The 24,412-nt window shown below is 37.2% G+C and overlaps 1 protein-coding gene across 2 annotated transcripts; it reads right to left on the bottom strand.

Moving 5' to 3' along the window:
* Nucleotides 1–13,832: 13,832 nt before the first annotated feature.
* LOC116253615 (DNA-directed RNA polymerases II, IV and V subunit 8B-like) lies at nt 13,833–24,140 on the bottom strand. 2 transcript variants are annotated; one of them, XM_031628535.2, is made up of 6 exons: nt 23,990–24,140; nt 22,121–22,187; nt 21,304–21,438; nt 20,262–20,419; nt 19,404–19,498; nt 13,833–14,057 (listed from the first exon to the last, which is right to left on the bottom strand). In XM_031628535.2, exons 3-6 carry the CDS (start codon nt 21,374–21,376, stop codon nt 13,943–13,945), a joined length of 441 nt encoding a protein of 146 aa, XP_031484395.1. In that variant the 5' UTR covers nt 21,377–21,438; nt 22,121–22,187; nt 23,990–24,140; the 3' UTR covers nt 13,833–13,942. The 2 variants fall into 2 exon arrangements, with proteins under 2 accessions (XP_031484395.1, XP_031484394.1); XM_031628534.1 differs by having other exon boundaries at nt 21,304–21,411; nt 23,990–24,139.
* Nucleotides 24,141–24,412: the final 272 nt, after the last annotated feature.

Raw genomic sequence — 24,412 nt, 5'->3', positions numbered from 1 at the left:
TTATTATTCTTCACGCCCCGTTAAATAACCCCTTTTTTTTTAATTTAAAGACTAAATAGACCGGCTGTCTTCGACCAAACAACTATTTACAAAGAGGGGTTGGTTAGGGTTTTGTTGTGACGCTCCCTTCTTTTGCCTTTTTCTGGTTTTAGTGGGATATTATTTTATTTGAAGTTCTGGATATTCTAAAAACATATCGATTCTCGTCCTTCAAGGATGAGACAGGTGACCACTAGCGTCTTTCTTTCCCTCTTTCTTTCATTTTAAAAATGGCCGCAGGGTCCATATGTATTTGTCCCAGTTATCCCAATACATATATATATATAATATGAACCACCGGAAATTGAAGTGTCTCCCTCGAAATGTGGCCCTTCCATTTTCTATCACCCCCACTTTCCTTTTTTCCCTTGTTTTCTTTGGCAGAAAAAAAATTTCAACAAAGACACCAAAAATAGTCCCGAATAACAAACCAGTGCACCTAATCTTTTGAAATTGTTGGTTACATGCCCTAAACTTTTTGGTTCTTTTGTTATAAGCTTTCGTTATTATAATGCAGGCTTCGTGAACTCTACTTGACCTCTTTCAACTTGTGAAAGATTCTTAAGTTGACCCATTTAGAGAGGAACTGTTGTTGGCCAACCATCATCCCAGTTTCTTCATCATACAACTACATGTTGTCTTCTTCAACAACCTCTTTCTTTTGTTTTTTTCTCCTTGGCAGTAGTTCAAGTTCCCTGCCAAGTGCTCTTTGAAGTTTGAACTATCTCTTAAAACTTTGTAGCACCAAAAGGCCGTGAGTGTCTCTGCAAAATAGTTTTGATAACTTGCGCATGTTTTAGAATATCGCTCTGAAAGATACGCGCCTTTTGGAGGTTGTTTTAAATACTTCAGAGAGAAAAACTCAGACCCCATTCACTTAAGCATAAAAATATTCAAAAGTGCGTCTTACTTTAGAAAAAACCTTCTACACTCGAATCTTTTCTAATTGGCAACCGAATCTATTGACGTGTTCTTAAGAAGCTTTCTTTCCTTGACGATCACGACGACTGCGGTAGAAGTGTTTGGTAGTGAAGCCGAATCTGGGAGAGCAGGAATGTCAAGAGATCGGGTGTCTAAGTTATTATCCTGCATCCGATTAATAGATTATCCGACTCAAAGTCAGATTTCCAATTTACGAATTGCAGAGAACTTAAATTCCAGTTTCAATTTCAACTGTCGTCAGACCCATAGTTTCATCGTATTAATTGGTAGGAAAAATGTTATACCAAATCTGAATGTTGTCACTTATAAAGAAAAGGGTTTCGGCTTCTTCAAGGAATCATTCAATAATCCTGCATGAATTGAATTTTCCTATTAATTTTCGCTTGAATTCAAGTTCATAACTTCAAACCAAATATTGGCCATTAGCGTGGACGAGAGAAAGAGAGATAAGTATATGTTACACTGAATCAGTCCAAGGAATATGACGACGGAGGGGACTCCCTCTCTACAGATACGTTCTCTTCTCTCTCTTACAGTGAATGTTTGTTCGTCCAAGGCCCTCTCCCTCTCTCTCTCTCTCTAGGACTCTCTCTCTCTACTGTCTGTCTCTCATGAGGACCAAAGGGGCACTGGTACCGGCCGGTAGGGCTGGCTGTCCGCTGCCGTTCCTCACTTGATCGCTTCTTTGAATTTCTCCATTTATCATTCTCTGTACCCAAAACAAAACAAAGGACGGACACATGATGAATGTGCTCCAGCTTGCACTCCCTTGTCCTCCCCTCTTCAGGCACCAGCTGCGGTGTGTATATATATATATATAATCTTACTGCAGTAATAACAATAATGCTAATCCACCTGCGTTTGATGATATAATTCAGAAGAAGAAAAGCGAAAGGGGTAGGTCACATGTATTGTAGAGTGGGGATTCGTTTTCTGGGTTGCAAGCTTCTATATGGCAGTGAAGGGCAACGGGATCGATCCATTGTTACTGGCAGCAGAAAGACAGACGTTTCGTTTCTTGTTTCCGTCTTTCCTTTTCCTTTCTTTGTAAAATGACGTTTCCTGCTCGTTGTCGGCAGGGGCATTGTACATTTCCCCAGCTCAGGCTACTCTATATGTATTCCAGCAGTAGTACTCACCCAGAATCTAATATTTGGAGATGGTGGCTCCATTACTTAGCAACCCAATAGCCTCATCATATGTTTCTGCTTCTTCATCATTTGTAGAAATTAAGTAATTTAAAGCAGCAGCTAAGAACTATAGCTGATTGAACTTCGGGCACATGAAAAGGTATGTCTCTAGTTCGAGTACCATAGCTACGTGTTTTTGGTGTTGGTTGTTAATTTCTCGCTCATCTAAAAACAACAACAGCTAAGAAGGTCGTGTTCGGTAACGGGAAGACAGTGTTCTTTGTGTGAAACATTTCACCAAAATGCCCTTGTAAGAGCTTCTTCTCCTTGCCACCAGAATCCAAAGCTTTTGAGTTCAAGTTTGCTAATGAATCAAATATGGATAAATTTAAAAACACATGTAAGTTTTTTGCATGGCTGTTGAAGGCCGTGTTTGATTCTTTCGAAAGGTGGTCCCGAATGTACACTTGGGTGGATGTACTTCCACCCTGTAATCCAAGGAGAAAGTTTGGACTTTTCTCCCCCTACCTTTCTTCACTTGATTTATTCAATTTAGACCCTGTGGAGCAATGACAGAGCTCTTGGATTTTCTCAACGTGTATTCGATCGGTTGTCTCGTGTAGGGAGAGAATTGAATAACCTTTCCATGAAGTAAAAGTTATCTAGGCAATCAAACATGCCACAAAAGATCCATCTGGTCATTATTTCAGTATATTAATTCTGTTGCTAAAGAACCTTTTAGGATAAAATAAACGGAATATATATATAATTTGAAGAGAACAAAATTTCTTTGAAATATATTAAGAAATTGAAACATTGAACAGTTGACATGTGGCACTCCTCAATTGGTTTGCCACCAATTCCATTTGAATTGGGGAAGCCGATTCCGGTAACACTGCGAAATCAGAAAATATAGAAAAGTACTGTACCTAACTTTTCTGAATACGTCGGTTCATTTGGTCAGTAACTTTCTAGCATTTATAAAAGAAATTAAAAAAAAATATTCATCTGACTTATTTTTTAGAAACTAATTAATGACAAAAGTTATCTAAGAAACCAAATACTATATTTGTTCGATATGTATAAGAAGAATAATCCAGACCGATTGACTTGAAATTTATTTTGAATCAAAGGATACATATTAGTTATTTATTTCATTGCCTGCAGGGATTACCAACTTAATTACAAATTCCGTGATAACCTGTGTAGGGTTAGTCGACAAAAAAGTTTCTTTCTGTTAACGGTGGTCGCTATTAGATAAGTGTGTTTTGAATAATATGAACATGTTGATTTCATAATTTGTTTTATTGCTAAAAAAAAAAGAAAATCAAAGATACCAATGTTCTGTATAAGCTTGTTAAAGGTTCCGATTCATATAACTTACAGATATGAGGAAGTTGTCGACAATCAACATCGGTAGAAAGAAAATGTGAACTTCAGAGTCCACGTCCTAACCATTGCGTTCATAAATTTTGAAGCCACCCCATTTGAAAAGAACACTCCCTCGCCCCATGCTGCTTGCTTTCATGGATGAAGGGAGAGCGAATGGAGATGCTCCATTTCTGCCGATAAGAAATCGACAAGAACTTGCTCCAACTTACTTTGAATGCTTATCATATAACAATGAATCCCGTCACCATCCGGGGCAGGCGTGGAGGCATGTGTCGGCTACTTGATCAGATTATAATGCCTTTAGTTTTCTGGTTTCGTCCCTGATCAGAAGGAGAGTGTTCAGATTGCGGAGACTGAAATGAAAAGCAGCATGAGAACCATCCAAGGGATCATCACCATCTTTTCTTGTTCATGTAACTCTGTGGGGTTCCAATTTTAATCTGTCGATTCAATTGCCGTGTCTTCTGCAAGAAACATTATGGAAAGGCTTCGGTTAACCTAAGAGTGATGCGTCACGGGTCTCCACTCATCTGCTCGAATGTGCTGAGCTTCTGTCCTCTTACATCCGCGAATGTACGCAATTCCAATGAATCGCCAATGAGCATTCCCTCTTCAAATTACCACTCAAGTGCCCAAAGGGGTCGGTTTCCTGCCCTTTTGTCTACAGGCTACTAGCCTTTGTCCTCTTCATGTTCGTCCTTTCACCATCTTTCGATGTTTCGCCATCAGCATTCGTCTCTCTCTCTCTCTCTCTCTTAGAGAGAAAAAAATAAGAGGGTATATAATAAAATCCAATGCTATTGTGCATTGTTGTTGGATGTTAAAATTTAAAAATTTGTCCTTAAATGCAGTTACTAAATTGATATTAATTACTGTTTATGAATTATGATGTGATGACAGTTTATTATGCCTTTAGTGGTGGATTATGGCAATGTTTTAATTTTTAACCATTGATGACTTTAACTATTTAAAGGCTAACCAACCATCTAATCAAAACCTTTCAACTTATCCAAGAGAAAAACATGGAAAAAAAATGGAAACAAATAATAGATGACAAAAGCATATATCATTTTTTTTCTTGTTTTTATCTTAGTTGTTTATCATTAAAGATAAAATAGTTTTGATTAGATGGTTGAATGACTTCAAAAAGGAAAAAAGAAAAAAAATTGAAATCAATCGGCTACCTTTGTAGTCATATAGTTATTTTTTATTTATGTGTTAAAAACTAGCACAAAAATTTGCATTTTTGACTGTCACTTGGTCGCTGTTTCGAACAACGGAATGGACGTTTGCCATAGTTTTTATTGACACAAAAGAAAAATAACTATTGAGCAATTGAGATAGTTGGTTGATTTCAAATTTCCTATGTATATTATAATATGGGGTTTATGGATTTCTACAGCGAGTGTTTGTTTGGAGCTGAGGTCTTGCAACTCAGCGACCGTAATGCTAGACAAGTGAGACGAGATATTCCAAAGAGACTGGAGTCCCTCTCCCCTGCCTTTAGAGTACAAGATTGCTTTTCGTAATAATCAAACTGGTGACTAAACTTTCATCGATCGGTCAACCCATAATGGTCAGCCCACACTAGACCCTTAAAGGCTGGTGGCGGGAAACCTTAACACGCCTCACTATTACTTTACAATCCCTTTTCAAAACGTTCACGAGCCCAATTTTTTCAAGTTCATCTAGGAATGGGGCCTCATGTTTTGAAGGCGATTCATGTGCAGACCAGAATTCATGTGGACCTGTATTTTCCATTTAGGTCGCTGCTTCTGGCTCTTTAATTTCAAAAGAGGGCTTGCTTATTCAAACTTCAGTTTTGGTACAGAGCATGCATGGGTTTCCTGACCAGTTGCAAATGACCCACACGTTCTACGTTGTACTTCAGTCCCTCCAAACAGTCTTTCCTCAAGTCTCAAATAATTATATAATAACGCCTTTTAGTTTTGACAGCTTTTACTTTTTTTATGGGATTGCATAAATACTTTTCAAGTTTCGAGAAAGATACATGACAAAATTTCAGGCTCACATTCTTTAAGTTATCTTGGGGTGCTACTTGATAATAATAAGAAAAGGCACTGTCCTTTGTAAAAAAAAAAAAAAAAGTCCGAATCAGTGACGGAAATAAGATTTGTTTGCTAAGGTAAGGGGCACTTGAGCATTGTCATATCCAAAATATAAATTTATTCGAAAACAAATTTTCGAAATTATTTTAACAAAAAGAAAAAGAAGGGAAATATTATACCTGTATCAGCAAATCTGGAAAAAGAGAATACCTTTCTGGTAATTAAAAATAAAAGACGGGCCCCGGTTTGTTGTTTCTTGTTTGAGGCCGCAGCTAGGGACAGTAGGAAGGACACAACAATGCTCCGTTACGAAAAGAATATTGTACGAGAAGCGGAGCCTCTTTCTTCTTCCACAGATCCCCTGTTTGCTGGACACCTCCAATTCATCCCACATAGGGCTACACTCGTAGGGGACCCTTTAGAATCAGAGACATTTTGGAAGTAAAAATAAATAAATAGCAAAAGGTGACTTAATTTACTGTGCTTCTGCTTTCTTCTTTCCAAGAAGAAGAAAGCTCAGATTCCCCTCCCGTACCCTCGATAAATAATCGGACGTTTGAATTACCGAGGACAAGTAAGAGACAGAGGCATGTGCGGATGAAAGTGTGGAGTTCGTAGACAATACTCAGAACAAGGAACAAAGAACAAGAGGACGTGAAAAGAAAGAGTAGTCGGGGCAGCAGCCAGCAGCAGGCACATGGGAAGCAGTATCTCTCTTTGGTCGCCCCAACTTGAAACCATATTTTAAAGTTTTTGTAATTCAAGTTGAAACATTGAGTTGCGATCAACACTGTAAGTGATCTTTTCCACAAACAAAAGAGTTCGGTTGCTTAACACAAATGCTCTAAAGTTTCCAAACATATACGATACACATATGTTTATGTTACTGTAAGCATATCACACAATATGTCCGATATACACCTTCTTATCATAGGATATGATGATAAAATGAGTTTTCACTTTTCTTTTCTTTTTTTAAAGAACTCCTCTCTCCCTCTTTCTAAACATGTTTAAGAGCTTGGAGTGCAATAAGTTTTGCTAGTTTTCTAAAAAAATCACCCATTTGAGTGATAAAACATTGATTTAGGTAAGAACTCGTAGGTGAATGAGAAAGTTTGCTCATGTGTGGAATACCTTTTTCTTGATTTTCCTAACCTTATTGATTTTTGTTAATTCCTTTCTGATTTTTTTAAAAAATATGAATTAAATGATTAATTTATGATACGCTACACTACATTTAGGATACGGTATAATACAACATATAGGTCGGTCCGACTGATATGTGTTACGATGCGCCTGTTCACAACAACATTGGGTAGAAGAACTTTTTCTTTTAGAGATAAAAATGGAAAAGCAAAGAAAATTTTTTTATTAAGGAGGAAAAAAAATGTCAGTGACACAATAATATGGTGCTTTTGAAGGGTAGAAGACATGAGATATAATGTGTTCCAACCCCACAGCCCTAAGTGTAGAGATGTCAATAAACCTGATTTAGGTTTGATATCTAACCGAACCGCTTAAAAAAAACTCGGATAAAAAATGATGTCCCATTAAGAAATCATGTTTGATTCGGTTTAAGAAATAACAAGTGATCAGATTCAGGTTCGGAGTCAGATTTAAGTAAATACCTAATTAAATTTCGGATTGGATAGAGTTTTAAATAAATAAAAGAAAACTATATCTTAATGTATCACAATGTTGCTTGTACTTGGTTTAAAAGTCAGATTCAAATTAAATCGGATTTGCGAATTCGAATATGGTATAAATTTTTCATCATTCACATTCGAATGTGATTTGAAAATATATGAACGTTCTAAAATTGGATATGATAAAGAGTACACATGATTCGAACATTCTAAAATTAGACACAAATATTTGTACATTTGCAAAATACATGGTTTGAGTTCCATATAAAAGACAGAATGTTAGAGGGTCGAGGTGAATGCACGCGGATCGAGCCTTCTGATTTGTCAATTGTTTAAGATCTCGGATCCGATCCGTTCGCAACATAACTCATTAATTAATAATAAAGGAATACATTATTTGTACAACTTGGCAGCAGTTTTAAGGAAGAAAAAGAAAATATAATATTACTGTGTCCAAGTGTACTAGATGGCTTCCGCATCAAGTAAATCGGACCTTGGATTTGGTCAACAAAATCGTGAACTCAGAGTGTTGTTACCTGCTGCTCAGTCCCACATTGCTTCATCGTCACAATGCGTGGGAACTCGCAAAGTCATTAGCGACTAAATTGCGGCCCAAGAAGAGATAATCCGAGAGAGGGTGCTTGTCCCGTTCCAAAATGGCAGGGACCGGAATGCTCGGTTCTGTGGGGGCGTCCTCCACGTTCCTGTGCCCACCACCACTATTTTCACATGATGCTCGGTTCGCCCGGCCATCAAGTTGACTCGTCGACACGGTCTGAATCGGGTAAGTCAGAGTCGAGTTGGACCGAGTCAGGAGCAAGTGTGGCCAAATTTGACTCGTGGCTAGGTTTTCCACTCGAGCTATTCACGAGCCAACTCATGACTCAGCCAACTATGGTTGGGATTACAACGGACAAACAAAAGGTGCGTTTGTTCTTTCAGTTCTATGAATTTTAGAAAGACATCACCTGGAACAAGGTTATAAATAACTCAAAAATGCATAAACCCCTTTCCCCCTTTTTCGAGCCTTTGGGGTCTAAGGTTGCTTCAACAGCGTATCCATCGACTCAAGTGTTGCACACCATCATTTATAGTCTAAAAAAATAGCACTCATGAGAACTGAACCGACAATCGAACTTTCATATGCTCAGGCTGTCTTTGCATAATGGAAAGTAGATGCCCTCTTTAAGGATCTCTTTAAGGGTTTCTTTAGTTCCTTGGATCAAATTGTTCCTTCCTTTGTTGTATTTAAAATTATTTGAATCTAAAAACTTTAATTTACATTCATATTTCAGCATAATAACATTGTAACACCTCAAAAATTTAGTATTGTATTGAACATTGTGATTGATCTTTAAGAGCTTATAAAAAGGGTTATTAAATAGATGGTTACCTGGCTCTTAACTTTTTTGAGGTCGAACCTGAAACTGTTAGGGATCAGGTTGGAATTTACCAAACTAAGGGCTCGAGCTTATGAGTGGATCAGGTCCTTACAATAACCTTTCATTTATATAACAAAAGGAATGATAAAGACTCACAAGATGTATGGACCCACTTGTTCTAATAAAAAAACATCTTGCTCGGATGGACACCAAACCCATGCTAAACATGTAGCAGCTATGCATATTAAATTATCTATGCACAAAAAAATTATACACGTGCCCACGGTTCCTTTAATTGTTGTACACGTAAGGAATATATTGTTTCAAATTTTTGTTTCGTGTGAAGTAATCCGCCTTTTATTGTTTATATAGCATGTAGTTAAAACATACCTTGAATTGGACGACTGGTTTGACCTGAACTGCAGTTTAGCAAATCAAATTTGGATTTAAGATCTTTACTGAAATGTGTTTCAGTGTTATCTTGAGCAAGAACGTACAGTTTTAGGAGAGTTTGGCTTCATGTATATACACCATGGGGCCATATAGTTTTAAGAGATTTTGGTTTCATGTATGTATATATATATATATATATACCATGTGGCCGTCTTAAATTTAGGGTAGATGCATAAATAAAAGATTTTACTTAATAAATGTTTTGTGAATCTATTCCACATAGAAATTATCACACGCTGTTCCTGTTACCAAAGGGCTTTTAAGGATTGCATTAATTACCAAATACAGATCCTGAGAAAAGTTAGCTCAAGATCCAAGTAACTGGCTGTAGTTGCCGACTTATTTCGATTAACCCAAAAGTAGGAATTCCTCAAATATTTAAAAGAAATATGTAATTTTTTCTCCAGCTTGAACATGCTCACTATCTAGCTTTAACTTAAATAATGTCATGGAGTTCAACTCAATGTTGATCTGCACAGATATTGAACTGTGGATGCACCTTCTGGTCGGAGTCGGACGAGACAAAAGATTAGGACCAAGTTGGTGCCAGAATGAAGTCAGGACCGACTGTGCTGCACAGCCAGCAAACTTCTTCTTGCTTGTGGAACACCATCTGCAGTCCATTGGTGCGCAGCCTTAGGTCTTGTTTTCATGATGGGAGAAGTCACTCGTGAAGCTTTTTCTCCAGACTAAGTTGCAGAGAAAAGTTTGACATGTGCTCTTTCAAGCAAACAAAACAAGGGATCCTTCTCTTCGGTAGCAAGCATAGCACAAGGGATCACGGCGCCAGTGTTCCAAGAGTTAATAATTTGCTTGTCCGTTCTTCAGCATTCCACTTGTTATGGGACTCCTTAAGAGTGTGCTCGATTCGTTCTCTAGCTTTCAAACCCCCACTCTAGAGCATTGCAGAGCACTGAATTTGGAACATATGGACGATATGTTTGTTCTGCAAATCCAGAAGAACAAAACAAACATACTGTTAAGAGATTTGACTGCCTGGTTCCCGTGCCCGGCATGTGGAAACAAGAGAAACGCGGCAAACGCTAAAGCTCAGACGATTAATGATCATCGTGTGGAAGGCTAAGCGGGTGGCATGGTTTCAAAAGTAGAAAGTGGCGTACGTACCGTGAGGAAGAAGCATACAATCTCATATTCGCTCCTGTGCCGGCCGTCTCGTTGCTGCTGATAGTGGTAGCAGCAGTACCTGCACTATTACTAGCGGCCGGCCGGCCATAGCCGTAGAGATGGCTACGGAGTGATGAGACGTGACCATTGAAAAATGTCCACGCCTTCTGCTTCTTCTTTCTCCTTCTTCCTTCCTCACGGTCCCCCTCTGCAACAAGCAATCCAAGACTTTGATGATTAGTAAGCTGAACCGAACGAGGAATAATTTTGGCCAGAAGAGCCAGAGTTTCACGCCATCTCCCAGCCCCTACAAGGCTACAACGACAACCATTATAATAATCATCGTCATAATAAGAACAACAAATAATGCTCAAACCATAGTTGGCAAACCTAGTGATCGCTCGAGTTGGATCGAGATTGTTCACTTACTAGGTCACGGGTTAAGACCCAAGCCATCCACACCAAGACTCGGCTAGCTGGGCCAAGTCAGGTACAATTTGAGTTTTGGCGACATAAAACTAAATTAATGATCAAATTTGATTTTGATTAAGTTTTTTTTTTTTTGAATCAGTATGAAAAGAGCAAAAAGGGGAGAAGGATGCTGAATTGGTTGGTTATCTGCACTGCTAAAAGGAGATCTCTGATTAAAATTTAAAAAAGAAAAATTGTGCTAAAGAAATTTGAAAGCAATGCAGGTCTTGCAAATGACAAGAAATCTTCTTTCTTCTCTTTTGAAATCTCGGCTCAGGAAAGTGAGAGTGTCGCCACAATACAGGATGGAGACGTGCGAGCTTACCTTCGATCTACATGGGACTCCCACTTTTTGTGGGGAAGTTGTGAGCTGAGTTGTATTTACCTCTGAAGTAGAAAATCAGCAAGAAATTAGCAAGGTGGAAAGCAAGATTGTTCTCTTTTTTCAGAGAGAATTTTCTTATTAAAACATGTTATTATGGCTGTCAACATATTGGATATACTCTTAACTATATCTACTTTTTTGGATATTCATACACTTGAATTTGAATACAAATAAAGAAAAGATGTATCTAAATCTAAATCCAAATCCAAAATCCTATTTTACAACCAAATCCAATTTAAATCTGATTTTACATTCACAGCCGAATCTGGATCCAAATTTTGAACTGAATCCAACTGATTTTCAAAATGTGAGAACATTGGATATATGATAGTTGTTTAAAACTAAATCTGATCAGAACCTGATTGCTACCAGATAGTTATACACATCCAAATATGATCGGATGTCATTTTTTAAATCTGAATTCGTTCTGATTTCTTAATCAGATATTGCATTGTTTTTTTCATATCCTATTTTTCAGAATGGTTCAGTCAAATATGCAATTCAAATAGGATATATCGACATCTACCCAGCGGTTAATTGGCTACCGGTCAATTATGTTTAAGCTTCCTGTGTCTACTGCCTAGTTCATTAGGAGAGAGTGTTCTGGATTTCTTTTGGGGGGGATTTGGAGGACAGGAAGAAATGTCACTTAATCACTTGGACTTCTCTATGCAATCAATTCTGTGAGGATTGGGTGGGCCTTACTAAAGTTCTTCATCAAAACAGAGCCAATCTTATTTTTCTTTGTATATGTCTGCTTAAATTAGATTCAGAATGGAATGGATTAATAATAATAAAAAAAAAAAGTACCCAAGTAGAACCAGTTTATGGATCTGTAAACTGAAAAGTAAGGATTCCTGGTTCTGGAAGGGACTCCATGGGAGGGAAGGAGGTAAGTTATCTGGTGAGATGGAAAGCTGGTAGTGGGAATTAATCATTATGTCTTCAAGAGTTTTATCTTGGAAAGCTTTGATTTCGTTTGCCATGGCTTCTTGCCAATGAGGATTGGTGACTGAGGCTTTGAAATGGAGAGGTTCTCTTCCAAAAAACAAGGCAATAAAAGATGCACAATGAGCAGTAGATTACTGGAAGAAAGGGAGGAAAAGGTTAGAGGAGATGATAAAGAGATCATTACAATGGGAGTCGTGAATGACTGTGTTGCTAATATAATCAGGTAGGTTTTTAGCCATGAACGGACACAACTGAACCATCTTCGGGAAGCAGATTGGACATCGCGGGGTTAATGAGAGATCGGTGGTGACATGGGTTTATGGGCGACGTGAGGAACATGTGATAATTACGGATGCAAACTGCTAGGAGGATAGCTTCCTACTCTTGTTAGATCAAAGGAAAATACATTGGCTCAGATTTAATGAGGCCTTCTGTTGATGCATTTTCATGGAAAATCACATCTCGGCTTGTCGCCTTTGATGATCATCTGGGTCAAAAGTGTAATCAAGAAAGATACAGTTCTTGGCACGAGAAGAAAATTTATCTTTGGTTACACTTTGATCATGCAAATAACATGAAGATCTGAATGCTCACAAATGATCTTATCTGGGTTTAGTAAAAAGTGCACAACAGCATTCAAGATAGACGTTCGTATCCCATTAATGAGGTACGCCGCACTCATAACACAAAGCACAGAATCGTAGGGCCCGATGACGTTTCCTCTCAACTACCATTTTGTTGCGGGGTCTCAGCACAGTTGCGTTGGTGGTCAATCTCATATGCATGGAAACTTGTCAACTAAATTGACTTCAGACCGCTTTTTCAAAATTTATCAAGAAAATAATGCCTTACGCATTTGTATTTCGAATCATCCAAAGTAAAAGAGCTCGAGAAGGCTAGATTGGAACAACTTAAACAAGTGCATGTTGACTGAACTTCCAATAAACCTGCCAATAGTGCAGAAGAAAATAGAACAGCAACCCGCTTCACATATGGTTCCAATTAGAAAGAGAGAGAGAGAGAGAGAGAGGACACCTTTGCTATCAAGTTATCAACGTGTTATTTAAGTTGAATTAGTTCTGTGATTGTCAATTGGACATTCTCTCCACTAAATCAAAGTGTCATATTTACAAGCGTATAGAAGAAAAGTGGCATGTCGACAGGCACCTAGACTTGTCAGGAACATAAACCATAATAAGGTTGCAATAAGTGGCCCAGGTAGGAAATTCGATGTTATAGACTTGATTTTAAATGTATCTTTCGGGCACCTAGACTTGTCTGGAACATAACCATAAGGTTGCAATAAGTGGCTCAGGTAGAAAATTCGATGTTATAGACTTGATTTTAAATGTACCTTTCATTTCCCTGGTAGACATTTGAAGCATTTCTACACTATAGGCATGAAGAAGTCTCGCAATAGCAGCTCAAATGGCAATTTATTACTATGCAGCAACCAAGCCTACTCAGAAGAGCACCGTGAGCACTGACCAAAATAAAGATTTTTCACAACCCAGGACAGTAAGGTCAGGTGGAGGTCAGCTTTTAAGGGCCAAAATAAAGTCAGGTTGGTATTCACACAAGGACAATAGCAAGTCATATCCTTGCTGAAGGGACACAGGCTCCGATTTCTTGTCTCGAACAACGCATCATCAGGTATTAACAACCCTACATTTCAATTCCTATGCCATTGATAACTCCTAATGGATTGCAGTCTTTGGAAACCGCTCAGCAGTTGAATGAAATTTAAAACTCAAAAAGGAATAGACGAGAACCATGAAATCTGTCCCAGTTGCAAGTGTAGAACCAAAGCCCAGCTCATATGCTCATCAAAATTTTGGAAACTCATAGGAAGTTCAACTACTGATTCTGTATTAAAAACTTCAGGCACTAATTTTTTGTCCAAGCTTATGTCAAGATTTCTATGTCAGAGAACATTTTCTCATTCATGGGAAATTACTCAGACCTTCCTCATCAGAAGAAACAACCGCTGGTCCAGCTGGAAATTAGAAAGGTTTGAGGTTGGGTCTCCCTGCAGAAGCATCAGCAGTCCTCCAAATGATACGTAAATCTCCCTGGAAAAATTAATCCAGCAAGGAACAAAATGTGAGATTCAAAACCTATATATAGGAATGCTTCAAATTTCCTGTAAAACTATTTGCAGTTGGCAATCATAAAATGACCATAATGATAAATAAACTTAACGATATTCAGTTTAGCAACTTGGAACCAAAATTTCAGGCCACACGTATCGTCAATGAATTACAGGTCACAATCATCTGTCTAATTTAGAGGCAATTTACCAACCACGGGAAATAATAGTTGGATGACTAGCCCAAAATACATTTCACTGGGTCAAGATGGTTAATGGGATTCAAATTTTCAGCAAGTCACCTTCAAATTTCATGTGTACATAGATATGAGTCCAAATGATAAAAAAAACATCAGAAAACTGTCAAAACAGTATGAGTTTTTGAATTTGACTTCTACAATCTCTTGATACCTACTTTTCAAGTTCACTGATCACTTAAGCCTCAAGCTTGAGTATTTTCTTGGATATGAATATTGTCAAGCTTGAGTATTTTCTTGGATATGAATATTTGCTTTCCCAAACCAATCACATTTTTATCAACTGAAATGCATGGGAGCAAGCCCCAAACATTGTTTCAACCATTGTTGCAAATATTTCTCTCAAGTTTTTATCAGCAATATGCCTTTCAGGCAACAATCAGAAAGTCTGCTATTCTTAGGATCATCATCTTGGGAATTCAAGATATTAAAATATTAAAAATTAATATAAGAAAACAAAAACGTTGAGCTTTTTAACCAAATTTATTTTAAAAACTTTGACAGAAATTCAAACATATGTTTAAGGGAAACCTCAAAAAAAATAAAAAAATATTAAAAAACATTCCTCTGGGAAAGAGAAAGCATGATAAAAACATGATATTTTCAATTTTTGTCATTGCTTTCAAAATTTTGCAAATTTACCATTTTTCTCATTTTCATCTACTTTTGCCCTTTTTTAGAAAAAGTGGCAATATTTGTGACATTGTTTTTAATTAAATTGAAAAATGCGTCAATGCGCAACAAGGTTCCAATGCTATCAAAACCACAATCATGTACAAAATTTAGAAACTCCAAGAAGGGGCCCTAATCCTCCTCATCTCCCCAGACAACCCAAACTGCACAATGAGTCAAGATAAGTTGAGCAATTAAAACATGTATAGGTATTAGGTAAACATGTAGGCTCACTGAAAGACCATATATATATCATGTCTTTCACTAGTATTGTCACATAAGGTGCTGTTATTGTAGTGGAGGCCTCATGCATTGATCAAAAAGTGTTCTGAGTGAAAAACTAATCCTAGGTCAAACTCAGAAGAACCGAGCTTCAGTCAAGCTCTATTAAGCCGAGTCATGCTTAAGAGGGTTCACCAGCCAAGCAGGCTGGATCAAACTTCAGCTCAAGTTCTAAACTGCCCGGCTCGAGTTCAAGCAAGGCTCAACTCATCGTAAGAGAGGCGAGTTTGAATCAGCTATGTTTGAGTCAACAACTTAGTTGATTTGTGGATAAAGAACTTAATTGTCCGGGCCTCCGGGGCCCAGCGCCAGGCAGCTCCTAGCACCTAGGAAAAAAGCGATCTTTTTCTTTTGTTGGTTTTTTTATTTAAGTTAACCATTACATAATAAAATTATGTACTTACTGACTGAACTGTAAGCTTCTATTGCAAGTAAAACTTGAAAAACTGTTCTGTTCTGTTCTAATTGAATGATTATACTTTGCAAGTAAAGCCAAAAAGAAAAACATGAAAAACTGTTCTGTTCTTGTTTACATGACAGATTAACAGTACATTTCCAGCTTGTCTGCATACTGGAAAACTGTGCTGTTCTATTCTGGCTGATGTCTTAGTTTGATAGACAAAAGAAAACATGCCATTATTGTTTACATACTGGACAATGCTTGCATTTCTGATAGACTATTTCAGTTATAGACCTTATAGACTATTTCATTTGAATCATTTCAAACAAAAATCATATCAAATCAGTACATATAATACACATTACAAATTTACAACAGATTGTACATATAACATATAATATACATATAACACAAAAAACACCCTTACAAATGAGAAAATAAATCTGTATTCAGGTGGCAAAAGTGAGGCCTGCACGTATTTCTCTGATTATTAGACATGCACTAAACGAGAGAAAGTAGTGGTCTTTTTACCATAAAACTAGGTTTTAACATGGGTAAGAAGGCTGGCATAGGTTCCACAAAATATGTTTTAGAGCACATAAGATAAATACAGAAATTCATTGGTTTTATAGAATAAGTACTTAACGTATGGCTGGAACTTCCACTTGATGAGTTGATATAGGATATGTAATTCACATACAGCAACTGTACCAAAAGAACAGAACTTACATAATATAATTGCATGTAATATAAGTATATATGGTATAACAGTATAATAAAATTACAGGACTTAATTTGAAGAGAAGGTGACTTTTCACCTTCCCATGGACTAGGCGTGCTAGCACCTAGTCCAGCGTAGGCGAACCTAAGCGCCAGTCCAACACCTATCGCCTAAGTGATGGACTTAGGCGACGAGTGCAGACTCACGCCTAGGCGTGGATTAGTCCACACCTTAACAACTAAGATAAAGAATCTCTAAAAAAGACATCTTCAAAAGGCACCAATAGATTTTGAACCCAAAATACCTTTTGAACCAAAAAGAAGAAACAATTATTAATTGTAGCTTTCAGAATAATATTGTGGAAGACACTATACATATGACCTTCCATGAGCCAGTTACAATGAGTTTATCCCAATTACCTAAGCAAGTTTTCACTTCAATTAGAACTCAACTCAATGAGAGAGTTGAACTCAAGCTCAACTTATTGTACAGTCGTAACTGAGTTGAACTTAACCTAGTAACTTTGACCTCAAGCAGAGCAATTTACAGCTTCAATTGAGTTCGACCAGGCCCAGCTTAGCTTATGAAAAAGGTAAAAAAATGTTCACCTGCCCCCAGACCAAGGTCTCTGTGCTTTCTAGCAAACCACAATACAGCTGATCCAAATCCCCAACATGGAAGCGTTCAGTGATAAACTCCACTACTTGCTTTGCAGCAGCTGAAAGGACATTAGCTACTGACTCTAGAACCATCTGATAAAGGAAACAACAAATGACTATTGAAATCCCCAACTTCTGGAACTGCTCTTCAGTAAGCATTCTCACAAGCTAAATACACACACTATATTACTATGGAAGTTGCTTAAGGAGACAAATTTTTTCTAAGTGTATTCCTCTCGCCTTCAAGTCATCTCCCATGACCTATAGTTCACCCCTCTCTGGAGTTCCTCCAACTGGCATAGGGAGCAGCTCCTCACAAAACAGGTTGCTGAATAAAACGCCAGTTGAGAACCAAATGGTAACATGAGCTGCTTCAGATAATGTCATAAGGGCATCCTTTGTCAACACAGTGCCAGGATTAGTCCCCTTTAACATCTCCAAGTTCAGCTCTTAGGATCTCCACATTAAGCATCCTAGTGTTTCATGAAGGCCACAACCAGCGACAGGTAAGCATCCTAGTGTTTCATGAAGGCCACAATCAGCGACAGGTTCTTACCATGTGCTTGACTGTACTCCAGGTGCACTTTCCTTGAATATACTCTAGGTTTTCACCAGGTCTTAGCCCTTTATATGCAACAACAAGTGCTAGGCCTTCAGAAAGAAAAAGGGCCAACCATGTGTTGTAATAGTAATACCAACATGAGACCTTTTCTCATTCCTAATGACAACAAAACCCAAGAATGACATGCACTCGTTCAGTCATTGAGGTAGTGAAACATGAGAACTCATTTACAACCTTTGAGCTACCATTTTTCCAGTTGTGTGAAGCCTACACATACAATGCACATTGGAGCACTTTTATATACCTGTCTGTCGTTGATATACCAGGTTAATTCATGTTCTGTAAGGGTCTATTTTCAAAAAACCTTAACAAAAATATCCAAGGCAACCATCATATGTTCAGTTAGAAGGCCGTCATCTTGAGCTACTTTCTCATGCCTCCTGGTCTCCATCAGCTCATCCCAGCTGGCTAACCAGTAAAGAGAGTATAAAACCTGTCCCTTCTCCATCATAACAGGGCATTTTCCCAAACTTTTCTAAATTGAGAAGAGGCAGAATTTATGTCTTTCCAGCAGCATCCTCAAAAGAAAAAAGAAAAAAAAAAGAGCAGCACTTTTATGGTAGTAGTCTAGTATGGGCATAAAGAACTAACATATAAATTGACACCAAACAACATCATTGACGAATGACAAGATTTTTCGGAAAGATGGAAAAGGCAAGACATCGGAGACAAATTTGTGACAATTGAAAAAGCAAGAAACACAGATAAACTTGAGATGAACTTGAGAATTTCAAACAATGTTAAGCTAGGAAGACATGAAGGTGCTCTACTACCTTAACACGTTTCACACCATTATTTATCACCTTTCTTTTCTACCAATCTAGGAAGCAGAAGCAAGAAGTAATGCAAGAAGCAAGATACCCTAAAATTTTTTGGAAGTGAAACACTAGGATCCCAATGGAAGTAATCAGAAACATATCAAAAAGTGAATCAGAGACAAAAAAAAAAAAAAAAATCAAAGAGGAAGCTAATAAAAGAGAAGGAAAAACCCAATAAATAAGAAAAGAACAAAAATTGTATTTTTCCTACAAAAGAAGCAAAGAGGGAAGTCTGCTTCTATCATTCTCTGGACATATCGTGCTTTGCACTTCCAAATGGTACTTCCAGGGATGCATGTTGTCCCACCAACTATGGTGGTAACTTACAGAGAATTTGATCTAGAAAAGGGTGAGTTTCGTTTGGGGAAACATGTTATGCATTATTCAGTTTCAAAGGCCCAATGTCTAGCACTTCAAAGCAGCAACATACTTGAAATATGATACAGTTGCTCAAAAAAGCTGTATCCTACTCATCAAATGTACATATTTAGGTAATATAGGTCAATTCTTTCTCCAGCATGCCAAAATCTGATATACACAGTACCCTAGCCTTTTACTGTTTGCTTTCTTCTTTCAAGACATAATTGATCTCAGCTTTTCTCAGTTTATATAACCTGAATTTGTTATGCTACATGTTTCTAAACCTGTATAAGGATGCAGATAGGATTAGGATTATGTCTCCAGCATGCTCAAAATCATTAAGTTCTGTCTCCAGCATGCTCAAAATCATTAAGTTCTGTCTCCAGCATATCTGGCAGTTCCTTTAATTCTATGTGACATAGGGCACAACCAATGCAACACAAAAAAACATGGGTGAGCTTCTCGTGAAAGTAAGCAACACTTTCAATATACATTTGCAAAATCAGTTATTCTACATAAGAGAGTGCAGGAAGCATACAATTTCACATTCGTGCCAGAACCTTCCTCAGAAATCTTATATAGCTTTCCATGCATCACATATTCAAACTTGTCAGCAAGTGTTTTTCTTGGGCCCTGAAAATTCATGGAGGAAAAAAAATATATATGATTTAACCATGAAACTTTTAAAAGAGAAACATAAAATGTGACCAATCTTCAAAGAACAAAAACACTACCAGGATTTAAATAGCTTAACCGCTGATACATTGTTGGCCGGTGCAGTGTGAATGGATTGAGGAGTAAACCGATGAACTAGAGGTGAGTGTTTGGGGGAAAACAAAGTGTAGAAGACCAAGTCCAGACCTTTCATATCTATCTTTGGCTATCATGTCTATCTAAAGCCTTACCAATTCAGAAAATTTAAAGGAACTGCCACATGGTTAGTTAGGGGGTATGCATTATCATAAACTCCCAATGAAAGAGAATAAGGAAGGGGCGTCAAATGGAGTTTCCATGTGAAAGACATGAAGCCATCGGTACATCAATAAGAATTCAACCTGAAACTCTTCAACAGATTAAGTCATGACTGGCAGTTGTGTGGCTTATAAATCTAAATGTTTCTAGCCAACTGCCTCCTTGTGCATGTGCATGTACAGAAACCTTATTTGGACAACCACTAAGAAAAATTTTTCACTAGATTTCAGATTGCTCAGGTTAAAAGGAAAGAATAACATGACTTCTATATTTATAAATTATAACTAGTTATTAATCGGCTTGAATGTAAAAAATAGACTGTGATAAAACAGAAATTAGTGATCAACCAGGACTATGCAAGATATAGTGGATATCATGTTAATTTTACTATTGGAAAAAATCTAAACAGTAAACACCTCAATACCTGCACAAAGTACCCACTATCAGCACTTCCGTCCAAGTTTAGAGTACTAGCCAGAACCATAGTAAATTTGTCATCAACTTTAAGAGGATAGATTTCTGTATTTACATCAAGGAGCATGTACATGTCAAATTGTTCACTGCGAGCTTCTATTCGAGAAACTGTGAAGTAAATAGGAGAAGCATCAGTTAGAGGCAAAGGAAATTAAATAAATGGATATTTGAATGCCATAAAATGCATTATAAATGATAAAAGAGTAAACTCTGACCAGGTTTGCATTTACTAAACCGAAGAATTCAAATAGAGCAACTTAATCTACTACTTGCTCGACTGAAGGATGTTGACAAGACAGATTAAGCCAATCAGACTGTGTTAAACAAGCTTCACCTGCAAACAATTGACCACTAGGCCATTATGTCCCCAAAAAAACATAACATATGCCTCTATAGGTGCTCTGGTAGTTCCAACAGCATTTTGATCATGGCTACCAAGCTTCTATATTATCTTGGCAAGCTCATTCCCTAAGAGAATGTTGTGAAGGCAAGAAACTAGGCACTCTCCAAAAACAGTTGCTTAACTATGAGCTGCACAAATTTTTTTTTAATATATAGAACTTAATTTTGACCAAAAGTCATAGTTCAAATTACTTGTTTAAATTATAAATCATATAATAAAACTACCCTGAATGGACAACTTTAATAAGTTATAAATGGTGAAAGCATTATATTCATATGCTTTGTCAAAATGTACCACAATTATATAAAGCCTATAATTCATTTCTTAAATCCTTTCTATTTCTCACTTCCCACTTTGTCTTATCTATGCATCTCTCATAGCTTGCTTCCACCTCCTTCAATGACTCCTAAATTTCTTTCCTCCTTCAAAACCTTCTTTTCAATTCCATAATTACCAAGACTATGAACAGGGTTGACAATTGAACAAGAACTACTTATTCAACAATCACAAAGATAGAAAAGGAACATCAAGGACTAAAATGAAACTAAGAAACTTTAATTTACTTATACAAGTGCAATTAAGTAATTACCTTTGTCAAATTTTTTACCATCAGGATTGATCCTAGTCAAGGTGAAGATATCCTCAAAAAGAATTCCTGCCATCTATTCCTCAAGTTGTGATTACCAAGTTCTCAAAACTGTTTCAGGAAACCAACCAAAACAAACTGGAAGAATTAAAGTAAAATCATGCTTAAAAAATAAAATACTTTAGAGGAGAAAAAAAAAGAACAAATAAAAACAAAAAGGAGAACGTCACTTTTCATAGGGGAAGAACTCCATATTTTTTATATGGAAAGGATTTAGTTAACATCTTAACACAATCAGATTCCTGTTTACAACAATCCCATAACCAAAACAATGGATGACAAGTTTACCAAATAACAACAAGATGATGTTGTAATTTTGACTGAAGCTCAGACTTTCTTGAAGACCAATGAAGAAAAGAAGAAGAAGAAACTAAAAGAACTTCCTGTTACCCATTAGATGCATCAATTTCAAGATGCATGTACCAAGGAAAGATTTTCAACAAGAAATAAGTAATTTTACTGCAAACAGAATGATTTATAAAACTCAAACCATTCAGACAATTGATGCCTTTGAGACTGTGATAACTGATAAGAGAAGAAACACATTGAGCGGAATAAGAATTAACAAGCTACCGTTTCATTTATGAACTTCCAGATGTTATGTGATTCAATTTCAACCAAATTTACAAGAAGAAGAAAAGTACAAAGCAGCATGCTGTAATGAGATGCCAAAAAAAGAGGAGAAGAAGAACAAGAAAAAGCAGGTGCGAGCCCTTGCCAGCAATCGATAGGCTGGTGACGCTAAGAGGGGGAGACTCACCTATCACCGGTGGAGAAAGCTATGCGGTGTCGTGAGAGAATGTGGTAGCAACACAGAGGACTTTCTTCTGTATCAAAAACCAATGTTAGTAAAGGCAACGAGGCAACGTGAGGCATTTTCAGTTTGTCATGAGGCAAGGCCTATGAGGCATTGAAGCATAAGTTTCAATTTGTTCCATACACATATGCAATATTAATAGGAATAATGATAAAATTGAAAAATAATAACTCGAGATACAATGAAACAACAATACAAATAGGTACTTCATGTTGTAATAAGTAATAACCCATGTTAAATCATCTTCCATACACATATGCACATGCAAAGAGCAATCAAGTTATATTCATAAAGAAAAATAACAAAACTTATCTACAACCACAAAATTTACTAAATAGTTCAAATGGACATGGGTTTCACAAATCAACTTGTTCTAGTAAAAATAGACATGGGGTCATCCTGAAATCGATCTATCCTACCAAAAACTCCTAAAAGATAATATAATCCACAGGTGAGATTGTCCAAATCAACTTGTTCTGACAATCTGCCTTCAAAAATCTTACGTCTTAATAGAGTTCAGTTGCACAATTAACATCAACCAAAAGAACAACTAAAAGAATAAGTATATAAGTAAACAGCAAAATAAAAAATAATAATAATAATAATAATAATAAAGGGACAAGTATATAAGTAAACAACTATATAAAAAGATACAGCAATCTCTATATTGACTCTCCAATGCAAATATCAATATTTTTTAAAGAAAGAAGAGCCGTACAAGACCCTTGTTGCATATAAAACAAGGGCTTTATTGCAACATCAAGATTGAAAAACTGTAGAAGACCCTTATTGCATCACATGTAATGCAACATATAAAGCCATGCAAGTACCAAAATAAATCGTGAATAACATAAAAAAAAAAAACCAATAACATTAAACTGATAAAAAGTATTGATATTCAGTTAAGAGTTTTAAAGTTCTAACTAATTTCCTATTGTCAGTAGTGGTTCAGAAAACCTCAGGTAGCACGCATCGAACGCAGATTAAGAAAAAGAAATGTTATAAGACCCAACTCCTGGGTCAGTTATATTATATTTAGAAAAGGTGACCTATGCATGACAGTTTACGTGGGTTCTACCTTGACCATAATGGCGAATGCCAGAACTACATTTTCTGTTTCACACAAAAAGAATGACTAAGCACGAAGCTCCTAGTATTCAAGCAATATGAAAACCCTGCACATTAACTTGGTGATTCTCCATTTAAGTTCATCACCTTTTATTACCAGGAGAATTTCCATCAGAAGTTACAAAGGGAAAGGAAACAATTAGCTATGAATACCCAGCTGTGAAGAATGCTCAACAAAAACCACAGTTGCGTATCTATGCACAATAAGGTGCACGGTTCAATCTAAACTGAATACATGAGGATTACAAAAGCATGATGGCTTGATTTCATCTGTAAACTCGATATAGGTAACCCTGGAGTCTGTGAACTGACCTTATTGCATTTTGTGCAACTGCTTACGCAAAGGTTCTTTGGTTTTAACACGAGCGGACAAAAGCATAGTGGCAGTCAGAATTTTTATTATACAATATCCACGAACAGAATTTCTATGAGACGGAACATACAGGAAACCAAAATCAAAATAACGTTGGGCATGCAGAACGATAAAAGACTAAGATCGTATATACCCAACAGCCCAAACATTTAAAAAGAATCAGAATGAGAAAACAATGACTACATGGTTCGAAAAAGAGGGAGATAAACGGGGGCCGCCGGCCAGCCATTTCTAGCCGGCAGCCCTCCGACACCAAATGAACAGAGACGAAGGCTGCGGAGGGAGGGGGAGAGAGAGAGAGAGAGAGAGACCTCCTCGCGGCGGCAAGATTTCCAGCGAGAAGCCGTCCCGCGGCAAGGAGAGAGGGAGAGGGATATAGTCGAAACTCGAGGGAGAAATGAGAAAGGTCCCCCTTCGCCTTTTATAGTTTTTGGAAACAATTACTGATAGCCGACACAATGGAGTGGTTTAAGGAACACCAATACCTTTGAAAATTTAGATTTCATGTTCAAGTAACCCATCTGGATCAGATGGCTGAGGGCCAAACGGGAACCCGACTCTAATGGGCCAACCCCTCCTCGGCTCTATAGTTTTCTTTTGTTAAATTTATATATTTTTATTATAATTATTATATATTTATATTATATAAAACTTTTATTATAATTGGCTCGGACCAAGCTAGATCGGCAGGGCTGGGCCAAGCTTTGGGCATAGGCTATGGCCTGCCCCAAGCC

This window comes from Nymphaea colorata, chromosome 4 (genome assembly GCF_008831285.2).
Source record: "Nymphaea colorata isolate Beijing-Zhang1983 chromosome 4, ASM883128v2, whole genome shotgun sequence".
Classification (NCBI taxonomy): Eukaryota; Viridiplantae; Streptophyta; class Magnoliopsida; order Nymphaeales; family Nymphaeaceae; genus Nymphaea; species Nymphaea colorata.
This window is presented reverse-complemented; position numbering and strand designations above follow the sequence as displayed.